The following is a 14,475-nucleotide window of genomic DNA, read 5'->3' as shown; positions in this document are numbered from 1 at the left end:
GATTTCGTTAACAACGGTTTCAAAAAACGTATGGCGGATTCTTTCATGAAAATCTTTAATATCAATTGAGTTACGCGCTGATTATTTGGCAGAATGATTGGCCTTTTGCAGCTAAAGTCTACATATTCTGCTGCATCGATTCGACCTATAATGCGAATAACGTTATTCTCATCCATATACGGACTCGTTGTAAACAATGGACTAGTTTTTGCCAGAGAGACGTTTTTTGCGTTGCCATGCTTGCATTTTTTCAGCAAGGCCCATTTTTTCGGATATGATTGAGATTGGCAAAGTCCATATAAGTAATTTTCAGCGGCAGCAATTTCTGATGGAGTCAAGCAGACGTCTTTAACAACATCTTTGCCCCATCGCACACGATTTACAAAACGAAGTACGTAGGCCATCACTCTCTTTATGTTCCTCCATTTGCTGAATCGGTTGCAGTCAATAATCGGTGATGGTTCAGAAATTTGATGAACAAACAATCTAGCTTCTTCGGGTGTAGAAAATGTTTCTGATGTTCCAGGCCACATGTCCTCGCACTGGTATAAGAATGGAGGTCCTACGTTCGGCTGTTCGAATAAAATTCTCTAGTCGTGTTCCACTTTGTCGCTTCATCGGCCACGTTTTCATTGCTAGATAACCATCGCCACTGCTTTGAGTTCGACTCTTCCAGAATTTCACCAACTCTAAATGCTACGAACTGTTTGAAACGTCTACTGTCGCTATTGATCCAGCAGAGTACAGTTTGGGAGTTTGACCAGAAATACCGTTTGTGTATTTGCACTGAATGACCTCTTACAATTGCTTTCGCCAACCTCACACCAAGCACTGCTGCTTCAAGCTCAAGCCGCGGAACTGACATTAGCTTAAGAGGAGCTACTTTTGATTTCGAAGCCACTAAACTACATTCGATTTGGTTTCCTTTAACGACGCGTAGGTAGGCAACTGAGACGGATGCGGATAAGCTTTTGTATGGAGTTCGACTTGACAGTCTTCGTAGGATCGTATTTTTCTCAAATAAGACCTTTCGATTCTTAGTTGTTCCACACTAGGTAGAAAATGAAGCCATTCGCACCAGCTTTAAAAATGTTCACACCCTTCGTTGCACTGAGTTGCAGATCTGCAACATTCCCCATTTCACTGTATAAAAAATTTAGGAATAGTTTTTTTCTAAATCCGAGCAATGTTGCTGATCTGAAACATTCCTCTTCCAAGCACGATCTTTATTCGAGCCCTCTACATAACATGTGCTCTTTACTCTCATCTGTCAAAGTTTATTTTTTGTCTAAAGTCGAAGTTTGTGTTTGATCTGATTTCATTTATTGTAAAAAATTATCAAAAAAATAGTTTTTTGCTAAAAAAGTTATTTTGTTTTCAAGGTGAGTTTACATTCTTCTGAATTTTTGTGATTTTAGTTTGTTTTACAACATAAATAGATTGTAGTGAGTAAAAGCCGTGTTGTTGCATATCTGCAACATTGCTCGTCCAGTTACCCAAAATCCATATATGTGTAATACAATGTAAAAGACATAACCTCAAATTGTTTACGACTTGTAGAATGCGTCCACGGCGAAATAACCATCTAAATGACCAACAGCTTGAGCGGTTAGCCAGTTCATGGTATGAAAGTGAAGATGAACTTGATTTTTCTGCCGATGAATGTGAGCAGGATCCAACATTTGCCCCTCCGGTGGACAGCTTATCAGAAAACGATTCTGACAATCTACCGCCAGAGCATTTGATACAGCCAAAACATACTGTCCATCATTCTCCTCCACCGCCACCTCAACCATCAACTTCTCGTGGAATAACAAATAGTTCGGAAGCCAAGCCAGCAAAAGTAAATGTCATATGGAAAAAAAACACCTTGAGCTCATTCAAGAGCAGCTTAGTTTTCTTGGGGACGATGATCTTCCAAATGAAAATCTACAATTAGAAACGCCATATCAGTTTTTTTCGTATTTCTTTACTGATGAAATTGTAGATCATATTCGCGATCAAACAAATATTTATAGCGTGCAAAAAGATCCAAATAAGCCCATAAACATCGAAGCCATAGACGTTCGGCAATTTGTTGGCGTTGTTTTGTACACGTCAGTTGTACGTATATTGAACGTAAGAAATTACTGGTCCGATAAAATGGGCATAACTATAATAAAAGAAACTATGCCATTGAAAAAATTTGAACGTTTGCGGCAAACTTTCCATTTCAATGACAACTCTAAGATGTTGCCTTATACCCAGCCAGGAAGTGATAGGCTTTATAAAGTTAGACCGCTTATTGAAAAGCTCAATAAGCGCTTTTCGACGGTGGTACTAGAGAGGTACTTGGCTGTTGATGAGCAGATGTGCTCAACTAAGGCCAGGAGCATTTTGAAGCAATATATGCCAGCCAAGCCTCATAAATGGGGCTTCAAGTTGTTTATTTTGTGTGGCGTTAGTGGTTTTGGCTACAACTTTGAAATTTACAGTGGCCAAGAAAATATTTTAGAAGAAGGCGAGCCGCAATTGGGTGCTTCCTCAAATATAGTAATGCGTTTAGCGAGGAAAATACCAAATAATAGCAATTACAGGCTGTATTTCGACAACTATTATACCTCCTTACCTCTTATCGAACATTTGGCGAGAAGAGGTATTCACAGTCTTGGTACAGTGAGAAAAAATAGAATCCCCAATTGTAAGCTACCGGATGAGTCTTTTTTTAGAAAACAACCAAGGGGTACTTCAGTGGAGTTTGTTGGCGACCACAATGGGATTCAGATTTCAACAACCGCTTGGAAAGACAATAAAATCGTTTCCCTTGCGTCAAATTTCGCAGGTAAGAACCCTACATCTAATGCCCAGCGATATGACAGAGTGAATAAAGTCCATATATCAGTTGAACGACCATTTGTTGTAGCCGAGTACAACCGCCACATGGGCGGGGTGGATCTGATGGACAGTATTATTGCAAGGCACAAGATATTACTAAGAAGTAAATTTTGGTATATGCGTCTGTTTTACCACCTTCTGGACATGGTTATGGCAAATGCTTGGCTACTTTATCGCCGTGTCAACAAACAAGCTGGCCGGTCTGAAAATTTGAGCGCCGCCGACTTTCGAATGGAAGTAGCTGAATCGCTGTGTAAGGTGGGCATGAAACAAAGGGCGAGTAAAAGGACATCTGATGTTGAACAAGGTCTTCAAGCTAAAAAAAAGAAAGGCCCTGCTCAACACGCACCGCCGAAAGAGGTTCGACTTGATCAAACAAGTCATTGGCCAATATGGGGAGAAAAAAGAATACGCTGTAAAATGCCAAATTGTACTGGATTTACACAAACATTATGCGAAAAATGTGGAGTAGGCTTATGCAACAATAAAACGAATAATTGTTTCAAAGATTTCCATTGCAAGTAATTTGTTAAAAAGGGGAATTGAAAGTGCAATGTTGCATACCTGCAACATTTGAATTTTGTTAATAAACATAAAAAAATTAAAGTTTTTTTTTTTTAAATTATTTTTCCTCGTATTATAACTATTTTGTACGTCTTTTGTGAAAATTTTAACAAAAACTGAGTCATTGCGCTACGAAGGGTTAAATCTCTTCATCCCATTCAGTGCGTCATATTTCTTAGAGTAATATTTTTAAGAGCACCAGGAAATTCGAAATGAGCCCCAGTGGGTCAAATATACTCATGAGAGTTCTCAAAACTTCCCTTTTTGTTGGTGATCGTTGCTCATTCCAAACTTCTGGACTTAGTTTTCGAAGGTTGCTTGGCTACTTTATCGCCGTGTCAACAAACAAGCTGGCCGGTCTGAAAATTTGAGCGCCGCCGACTTTCGAATGGAAGTAGCTGAATCACTGTGTAAGGTGGGCATGAAACAAAGGGCGAGTAAAAGGACATCTGATGTTGAACAAGGTCTTCAAGCTAAAAAAAAGAAAGGCCCTGCTCAACACGCACCGCCGAAAGAGGTTCGACTTGATCAAACAAGTCATTGGCCAATATGGGGAGAAAAAAGAATACGCTGTAAAATGCCAAATTGTACTGGATTTACACAAACATTATGCGAAAAATGTGGAGTAGGCTTATGCAACAATAAAACGAATAATTGTTTCAAAGATTTCCATTGCAAGTAATTTGTTAAAAAGGGGAATTGAAAGTGCAATGTTGCATACCTGCAACATTTGAATTTTGTTAATAAACATAAAAAAATTAAAGTTTTTTTTTTTTAAATTATTTTTCCTCGTATTATAACTATTTTGTACGTCTTTTGTGAAAATTTTAACAAAAACTGAGTCATTGCGCTACGAAGGGTTAAATCTCTTCATCCCATTCAGTGCGTCATATTTCTTAGAGTAATATTTTTAAGAGCACCAGGAAATTCGAAATGAGCCCCAGTGGGTCAAATATACTCATGAGAGTTCTCAAAACTTCCCTTTTTGTTGGTGATCGTTGCTCATTCCAAACTTCTGGACTTAGTTTTCGAAGGTTGCAGTTGAATGAAAATAAATTGTCGTCCGGCGACCACCACATTCCAAGAATTTTCGCTGATTCGTTTATACCTTTACGGTTTTCGAAAATCTTATCCGATTCTACCGATCTCTTTCCAAGTTCATCGATGACGTTTCTAGAGTTACTCATGAAATTCCGGATTTCAAAACCACCGCTTTCATTTATCTGGATAACTTGGTTCGCCAAACGCACTGCCTCTTCTTCTGTATCCAAGCTGTCCAGGTAGTCATCTACATAATGATTGTGAAATATATCGCTTGGCATTTTTGTTTTTACATATTGAGCACAGTATGGTGAACAAGTGGAGCCAAAAGTCATGACTTGCATTACATAGAACCTCGCCGGTAGCCTTGTTGCTCCATAGGAAGCGTTGAGCGTTTTGATCGGCTCTCAAAATCGGAATTTGGTGAAACATTTCTTTTATGTCTCCAGTCACCACAAATTGCAAACTTCCGTTGACGAAATCGAAAGAGTACGTCCGAAAGAGCGGGTAGCGTGTCGGGGCCAGTGAGAAGCTTTGAGTTCAAGGATATTCCAGAATAATTTGCTGCTGCATCCCACACTAGACGAACCTTAGCTGGCTTGTTAGGATTGACTACCGGAAAAATTGGGAGGTACCTCCTTTGTGAGCTTTCTAGCATAACCTTTTTCTAAATAATACTCGATTTGCTTATTAAGTTTATCTTCAACAAAAGGATTCTTCTTTAGTTGCTTCTCAAGGCCAAACAATCTGCGTTCAGCTAGCAGTCTGTTGTTTGGAAGTCATCTTTCCATAACAAGCCAACGGCGCGGCGTATCTTCCCTCAATGTTGATCGTTGAACTGTCCAAAATTGCACGTATTTTCTGATAATTTACCAAGTTGCAATGGTCAAGACCAATTAGAATTCGAGGTTGAATCTCATGATACGACGTAGCAGGAATCCCCTACAGATACGTAAAGCGCTCTTTGATGTCTGGATTGGCAACTCCAATGAGTCAATTGTACGAACTTGACTAAGCGGGTACATTTTTGAAGACTTGTGTCCAGAAATCTGAAGATTAAGTGTTCCACTTTGTCGCTTCATCGGCCACGTTTTCATTGCTAGATAACCATCGCCACTGCTTTGAGTTCGACTCTTCCAGAATTTCACCAACTCTAAATGCTACGAACTGTTTGAAACGTCTACTGTCGCTATTGATCCAGCAGAGTACAGTTTGGGAGTCTGACCAGAAATACCGTTTGTGTATTTGCACTGAATGACCTCTTACAATTGCTTTCGCCAACCTCACACCAAGCACTGCTGCTTCAAGCTCAAGCCGCGGAACTGACATTAGCTTAAGAGGAGCTACTTTTGATTTCGAAGCCACTAAACTACATTCGATTTGGTTTCCTTTAACGACGCGTAGGTAGGCAACTGAGGCGGATGCGGATAAGCTTTTGTATGGAGTTCGACTTGACAGTCTTCGTAGGATCGTATTTTTCTCAAATAAGACCTTTCGATTCTTAGTTGTTCCACACTAGGTAGAAAATGAAGCCATTCGCACCAGCTTTAAAAATGTTCACATTAAATCTCTTCATCCCATTCAGTGCGTCATATTTCTTAGAGTAATATTTTTAAGAGCACCAGGAAATTCGAAATGAGCCCCAGTGGGTCAAATATACTCATGAGAGTTCTCAAAACTTCCCTATTTGTTGGTGATCGTTGCTCATTCCAAACTTCTGGACTTAGTTTTCGAAGGTTGCAGTTGAATGAAAATAAATTGTCGTCCGGCGACCACCACATTCCAAGAATTTTCGCTGATTCGTTTATACCTTTACGGTTTTCGAAAATCTTATCCGATTCTACCGATCTCTTTCCAAGTTCATCGATGACGTTTCTAGAGTTACTCATGAAATTCCGGATTTCAAAACCACCGCTTTCATTTATCTGGATAACTTGTTTCGCCAAACGCACTGCCTCTTCTTCTGTATCCAAGCTGTCCAGGTAGTCATCTACATAATGATTGTGAAATATATCGCTTGGCATTTTTGTTTTTACATATTGAGCACAGTATGGTGAACAAGTGGAGCCAAAAGTCATGACTTGCATTACATAGAACCTCGCCGGTAGCCTTGTTGCTCCATAGGAAGCGTTGAGCGTTTTGATCGGCTCTCAAAATCGGAATTTGGTGAAACATTTCTTTTATGTCACCAGTCACCACAAATTGCAAACTTCCGTTGACGAAATCGAAAGAGTACGTCCGAAAGAGCGGGTAGCGTGTCGGGGCCAGTGAGAAGCTTTGAGTTCAAGGATATTCCAGAATAATTTGCTGCTGCATCCCACACTAGACGAATCTTAGCTGGCTTGTTAGGATTGACTACCGGAAAAATTGGGAGGTACCTCCTTTGTGAGCTTTCTAGCATAACCTTTTTCTAAATAATACTCGATTTGCTTATTAAGTTTATCTTCAACAAAAGGATTCTTCTTTAGTTGCTTCTCAAGGCCAAACAATCTGCGTTCAGCTAGCAGTCTGTTGTTTGGAAGTCATCTTTCCATAACAAGCCAACGGCGCGGCGTATCTTCCCTCAATGTTGATCGTTGAACTGTCCAAAATTGCACGTATTTTCTGATAATTTACCAAGTTGCAATGGTCAAGACCAATTAGAATTCGAGGTTGAATCTCATGATACGACGTAGCAGGAATCCCCTACAGATACGTAAAGCGCTCTTTGATGTCTGGATTGGCAACTCCAATGAGTCAATTGTACGAACTTGACTAAGCGGGTACATTTTTGAAAACTTGTGTCCAGAAATCTGAAGATTAACGACTTGGGAATTTTTATCTGATTGTTGTATTCCTGAAGTCCATTTCAGACACAAAGGGTTTTTCTCACCTTCGAGTTTGAGTTCATCCGCTAGTTTTGATTCAATTAGCGAAACTGATGAGCCGTCATCCAAAAACGCGTAAGTATGCAGTTTTTTCCCGGCACTATACAATGTCACTGGTAAAATTTTAAATAACATTTGCTTTTCTTTTGTTACATGCGCATTGCAATTTTGCTCTTCAATACGTGGCGTTATCGCAGCTGACTCTTAGTATTTATGAAGTATCTGGTGGTGTTTGTAGAGACAACCATTCACACCGCACTTTTTCTCCGAGGTGCATTTGTGTCGGCGGTGGTTCACCAGACAAGTTTGACAGAGGCTGTTTCTATTGACAATGTCCCATTTTTGTTTCAAAGGGAGCAACTTAAGCTTGCAACAACGTTCAATATTCTTACAACTTTCAGAACACACAATGTATTTTCCACTTTCTTCGATTCCGGCAGAGGTCGCTGGATGTTGATGTACATATCGGAATACAAGGCGACCTCTTTTTCTCAGTCTTTGGCTCATTTGCTTTCGAGAAATTGATCTCTGTCACTTGACAAGCACTTTCTGCAACTTTGAAAAGCCATTGACTGAAAGCAGAAAGGTTTGCTGGATCAGTTGTGTTAGTGTTTACTTTAAACATGCCCAGTTCAACTTTGTTTGGCTAGGCAGTTTCTGAACTAATTCTTGGAGCAAGTACGAGCTGTTAAGATGTGATTCAAGTCCACTGATGGCCATGATATTTCGCACAGATAACGCAAAACTTATAGAAGATTCTAGTTGGTCGTGTTTTAGTGACGGTTCAGATCTTATTTTTGCTATCAGTGAGTTAATAATGGCTTCAGGTCGACCGTAAAGCATACGCAATGTTGATATGATGTTGGGAAGCTGATTTGGATACAGCAATTGAGGTCTTACCGCTTCCAAGGCTTTTCCCTTCAAACAGCTCTGCAAGCGAATCAGATTTTCGTCGTTGGATAGACCGCAGACACGAGTAGAATTTTTAAAAAAGCTAATGAATAAAGGCCACTCTTCGTGTCGACCGGAGAAACTTGCGCATTATGTGCCTTGACGCAATTTGAGAGCTGTTGAGTTCGGGGCTGCGATCGTTCCAATGTCTTATGTGTTCGATAGGGAATGTATTGGCTGGTGGAATCTGCCCGTTCTGTATTCCGATTGGCCGAGGCTGGTCTTGTGACGTTGTTGGACGAATGGCATGGCTATTTGTAAAAGCGTATTGTGGGGAAGGTGCGATAAACTTTTCGGTTAAATTTGCCTGTTGCTCACCGACCCAATTCTCCAGGCATTCATTCTCATGGCAACTGTCTTGTTCGCTTTCGTCTTGTTCTTGTGCGCTTTCGTCCTCCGACAACGTTTGTTCTAGAAGTGTGTACTTGGCGTCGAGGTACTCCTGGTCACGCTAAGAAGCCTTTCCTCTTCCAGTCTTTTTAATTTTAACTTGAGCGAAGACGATGAACTAACCGATTTAGTATCTTTGTGTGCCAGTTTCTTGACAGTGACTTGAGTACTTGACAATTTTTTGTTTTCATTCGATTACGTTTTACCCCCTTCAAAATAATCCCCTTCTGATACAATGCACTTGTGCCATCGCTTTTTCCAGACGTCAAAACACTTCTGAAATAAACTTTTGGGTATTGCCTTGAGCTCCTTCAATGATGCAGCCTCAATCGTGGCAAATCTCCGTCCTTTCATGGGTATTTTCAATTTCAGCAAGTGGGAAAAGTCTCAGGGGGCCAAGTCTGGTGAATACGGTGGCTCAGGCATGATGGAAGTACTATGTTTTTGGCCAAAAAACTACTCACTAGTAACGACTTGTGCGCATGTTCATTATCATGCCTTCAAATTTCCAGCCGTTTTTTTCTTACTGATTCACGCTAACACCGCATAACTTTAAAGTAATTCTCCTTGTTTACCGTACGCCCTTGTGGTAGAAATTCTTCATGTATAACGCCAAGGTAATCAAGGAAAACTGTTAGCAGAACCGTCACATTTGAACGAACTTGACGTGCTTTATTCGGTCTTGGCTCTCCTAGAATCTTCCATTGGTTTGATTGGGCTCTCTCACTTTTGAGCAGATCAGGATCTTCACTAACGTCGTTCAACATGTTTTGGGAAATGTTTATGCGATGCTGCTTCTGAACAAAACTAAGCAATTTTGGAACGAATATTGCTCCAACAAAAAAAAAAAATCCCGAGTATGTAGACCCAAGTCTAACCTTTATGCCTCTTACATAAAAACAATACATCCTCTATAGTCAAAACTGTGAACATATAATCGTGACATGTGTGCCAACACAATACAAAATTAGAATAAGATATTAGAGCGCGCTAAATTCAAAAAGTCACTTTACTTTTTGTACACACGTCGTACAACAACATACCTATACACAGGGTGATTTGTATAAGGTGCACCAAAAGCCTAGAGCGAATACGTCGGCTTAACACAGAAAAAAATAGCATGGGAGAATCTATGACAACACCTCGCGGTTTAGGTTGTCCTCCTTCTTTGCTTTTGTATTTATATAAAACCTATAGTATTATGTTATGTTCCGGTTATGGTCACAAGTTTTATATGCAAAGCATGTCCTTTGAGGAGAAAACCACTATTTGTCAGATTTATGATTTCAATTTAATACGTGGACTGATAGGCGTTGGTGTATTATAGGTGCTAAATATGGACCTGATTAAGAAAAGCAAAATACAAAATAAAAGCAAGGAAAGGACTAAGAACATCATCTTGACAGGGAAAGGATGGAAATATTACTTAAGGTAGCGCTACAGCCCTGTGTGAACTAGGGCCTGAACGGAAAGATTACCGAGCCGATTAAAGTTGGTAGTGTCAACAACAAACGTTTCGTTCAGTAGTAGCGAGTAAAGTTTCCAACCGTAATAGGTCGGAATAGCCTGTGTCTTTGTAATGAAGAAATACATAGGAAATGAACGGCTACCTGTCCGTCCATAATAGAAATATCCTTCTAAGGAACGCACTGGTGTCAGAACATTGATGTGGTCATCTTTTAAAATTATCAGAGAATTCATTGGATCAGGTGCCTGGGAATGTAGAGGCGTTATACAAAACCTCAATCAGGGTCATCAAACTTATATATGTCGATCTTCTCAACAAAGGAAATGACTAGCATGAAAGAAAGGAGGAACAAATTATTGATAGAAACAAAGCAGGCTGCAGTTTTAAGTAATTTTTTTTAGAAAATTTCCCCTCCCTATAATGAGGACAACCTAAACAGCGAGGTGTTGTCATAGATTCTTTCTGTTTTTTTCCCTCCTTCCGTCTAATATAAAAGCAGGAATGAGGTTCGAAAGTTGTATGCACACTGCACAGGTACATAAACTTAGAACCGAAGGCTGCAAAGACGAAAGTGGAAACATCATAGTGGAACCGCAGTCAATGCTGAGGATACGGAAGGACCACTTCTGCAGACTGTATAACGGCGACGAAGAACTGAATTCCGCTGTCAGGCAGGATGATCCATTCCACATAGACGACGAAAGCCAACAATCCCGTCCTCCCGACTTAGACGAAGTAAAGATTGCCATTTCTAAGTTGAAGTCTAATAAAGCCGCTGGAGCGGATGGCTTGAATGCCGAGCTCTTTAAAGCAGCTGGAGATAAGTTGGTTAGGAGCATGCACTAACTTATCTGTAAGATATGGGCGGAAGAAAGTATACCCGATGAATGGAACCTCAGTATTGTTTTCCCGATCCTGAAAAAAGGAGACCCTCTAAACTACACCAACTATAGAGGAATCAGTCTACTTAACATCGCCTATAAAATCTTCTCTGCCGTAATATGTGAACGTCTAAAGCCCATCGTCAACAACCTGATAGGTCCTTATCAGTGTGGTTTTAGACCAGGAAAGTCCACAGTTGATCAAACATTCACATTACGGCAGATCCTGGAAAAAACTCAAGAACACCAAATCGACACCCACCATCTTTTCATCGATTTCAAGGCCGCATATAACAGCATCTACAGGGACGAGCTGTATAGAGCCATGTTTAGTTTTCGCATCCCTGCCAAACTCGTCCGTTTGTGCAGGATGACCATGGAGAATTCACGCTGCTCCATAAAGGTTGGAAACAACTTAACAGAACCTTTCGATGTCAAAAAAGGTTTAAGACAAGGTGATGAGCTGTCATGCGATTTTTTTAACATCGTGCTTGAAAGAATAGTGCAGAGCTCACACGTCAACACTAGAGGCACTATCTTTCAAAAGTCTGTCCAATTACTAGCATATGCTGATGTTATTGACATAATCGAAGTTTTGGTCAAAACGTAACAATAGACAGACGTAACTTTGAGGTAGCCAAGGACTTCGTCTACCTAGGCTCCGCTGTAAACGCAGAAAACAACACCAGCACTGAGATCAAACGCAGAATAACTCTTACTAACCGCTGTTTCTTTGGACTAAGAAAGCAATTTAGTGGTAAAGTCCTCTTTCGAGGGACCAAAGTGTTGCTATATAAGACGCTTATCATCCCCGTCCTGCTATACGGTGCAGAAGCATGGACCATGACAGAAGCGGATGAAAGCACCTTGGGTCGCTTCGAGAGAAAAGTTCTTCGTGTGATCTACGGTCCCGTATGCATCGAAGGGGAGTGGAGGAGAAGATGGAACGACGAACTGTACGGGCTGTACAGCGACGTAGACTTATTCAGAAGAGTAAAAGTCCAACGACTAAGATGGCTGGGTCACGTAGAGCGCATGGAAACTAATGCTCCGGCCCGGAAAGGACAGCGCAGTAGAGGAAGACCGCGAATCAGGTGGCGCGCACAAGTGGAAGGTGACCTCACCCAACTTGTAGCGCGAAACTGGAGACATCTAGCTAGGGACCGAGCTAGATGGAGAGGTTTGTTGGATGAGGCCCTAGTTCACACAAGACTGTAGCGCCACATTAAGTAAGTAAGTAGTTCCGTCTAATAATGTATAACCCCCTGATAGTCGCTTAGGTGTAGCTCCGTTCATTTTGATATTGATATGTAATAATTTAATGTAATGTAGACATTAAATTTAGCTTTTGCCGATCTGTTTACTAGCCTAAAATAATCAAATCAATTTTGCATGTCAAGGTTTCGAAAAAATATTCATCGATTTAATGTAAAATTACATAAGAATAATTATTTTTTTTAGCTGAGGTCACGCACGATAATTGGACGTATTAGCATGTAATTTGATTTTCAATTGAATATTTATTAGTTAATGAGATTTTTTTTTTGTTTCTTAGGCTTTTGATCAATCAGTTGGACGCGATTAATAATAAAATAAAACTAATCCATCTTGGTTTTACCCTACGTTTCGCCAGTTGTTTTCCAGCTTTTTTAGGGGATTTATTTAGCTACTATTTTATATTAAAAAAACCATGATTTAAAGTTGCACAAAAAGTGAGAAAAGTTTAACTATGGACAACACTAGTATCACCGTATTTAACAACTAGTGTATGGCAACACTATACAAAGTACTAATGTTGTCGACCCATTTAAATATTCTACCTAGTGGTTTTGATTTTGCTACTCTTACTTACTTACTAATCTTGGCTAAGATTATATAAAATTTTTCAAGTCTAACAATCCGGAACCTTGAAAAAAAGTCCAATTATAAATTATTTACGTAATAATGCAGTATATAAGTAAGTGTTTGAGAAATTATTTAAAACTAATAATTCATGTTTATATTTTTAAATATCAATGCGTCATTACGTTAAAAAAAATTAGAAAAACAATCTTTTCTATTTATATAATGTATATACACTTCGCGTCACATGGGTAGGGACAAGCTTCTTTCATTTTTTATTTTCAAACCCTTTGATTTTTTGGAAAAACCCAAGTATGGCATGTATGAGGTATGTATTAAGTTTGTATTTCAAAATATATATTGAAGCAAGTTGATAAATACAATATTTTTGGCGGTTTTTCCGAAGAAGGTCATGAAAAGTACATGTTTTTTCTGTCACATGGATAGTGACAAGATCTTAATTTACCTATTAGCGTGTTTAAAATCAGATATAAGGATAATCTGATTGTTTGGGAGCTTCGTACGAAAATTAATTTGACAGAATCAAGAAGTATGGGAAAAGTTAAGGGTCTTACCAAGAAGGAAATAAGGCAAATTCGAGCTTATCGGAACTCGACAAAACCATCCGTTATATATCCAGTAAAATTAGAAGTAGCTCAAACTTTGTATGCAACTGTCTCAAGAACTCAGAGAGGTATGGAAAAACCATAAAATTTAGGAAATGCGGGCGATAATAAAAAGTATTTCAAATTCAAGACTTTTCCTTAGTAAAATCAAGACGGAAGCTGAGGTAAATGCTAGTAGATCGACTATATCTCGGGTGTCCACATACGACACCAAAAAAATAAGAAAAAAACACCATTGAATGGTACACGCAAGAGCCAATGACTTAATTTTGCGTCAAAATCACATCAGGTGGAATTAATTTGGACGGACCTGATGGATATTGCGGATATTTTCATGATTTAAAAAAGGAAGAAATAAATTGTGAAAAACGGCACAGCAAAGAAGGTGGTGTAATGATATGGAGAGCAATCACCTATTACGAGACCGTGCAGCTGAATTTTGAAAGCCCAAAAATGACGACAATCACTTTTTCTTTCTTTCTAGAACAACCTTTTGCACAGTTTTCTGAATTATTTGGTGGACACCAATGACTTTCCAACAAGATTATGCACAAAACATACCGCACGGATAACTTAAGCCTGGATTCAGGGGCAAAATGTGAACCTATTACCATGGACCCCATATTCTCCTGACCTGAACATAATGAAAATCGTGTGGCGATGGCTTTCAAGTTAAGTTTACGAAGAAGGACGGCAATACCAAAAAACCGAAAAGATTATTGAAGATAAAAAATGGTCCAGGGCCCAAATTTCGCTCAAAGATCTGAAAGCACTCTATGAATCCATACACCAAAGGTTACTTAAAGTAATTTAGAAATCAGGAAGCAGCACACGCTAATAAAATGTATTTAAATCCATTCAATAAAACAAGTATTTACCTTAACCTAAATGTGACACAGAAAAACAGGTACTTTTTATGACCTTCTTCGGAAAAGCCGTCATAAAACTTTTATTTATTCACCTAATCCAAC

At 39.4% G+C, this 14,475-nt stretch overlaps 1 protein-coding gene across 1 annotated transcript; it reads left to right on the top strand.

Annotated features, from left to right (window-relative positions):
- Positions 1–1,561: 1,561 nt before the first annotated feature.
- Positions 1,562–3,399, top strand: LOC129941242 (piggyBac transposable element-derived protein 2-like). Its single transcript, XM_056049827.1, has 2 exons — positions 1,562–1,843; positions 1,891–3,399. The coding sequence occupies exons 1-2, from the start codon at positions 1,562–1,564 to the stop codon at positions 3,397–3,399; spliced, it is 1,791 nt and encodes a 596-aa protein (XP_055905802.1).
- The last annotated feature ends 11,076 nt before the right edge of the window (positions 3,400–14,475 follow it).

Source organism: Eupeodes corollae, chromosome 1 (assembly GCF_945859685.1).
Source record: "Eupeodes corollae chromosome 1, idEupCoro1.1, whole genome shotgun sequence".
Lineage (NCBI taxonomy): Eukaryota > Metazoa > Arthropoda > Insecta > Diptera > Syrphidae > Eupeodes > Eupeodes corollae.
This window is presented reverse-complemented; position numbering and strand designations above follow the sequence as displayed.

Excerpts from the sequence above, each read along its gene's own strand:
- LOC129941242 (XM_056049827.1), top strand. The coding sequence starts at position 1,562 with ATGCGTCCACGGCGAAATAACCATCTAAATGACCAACAGCTTGAGCGG. Across the intron at positions 1,844-1,890 it reads CGGAAGCCAAGCCAGCAAAA|CTTAGTTTTCTTGGGGACGA; the intron begins GTAAATGTCATA and ends ATTCAAGAGCAG.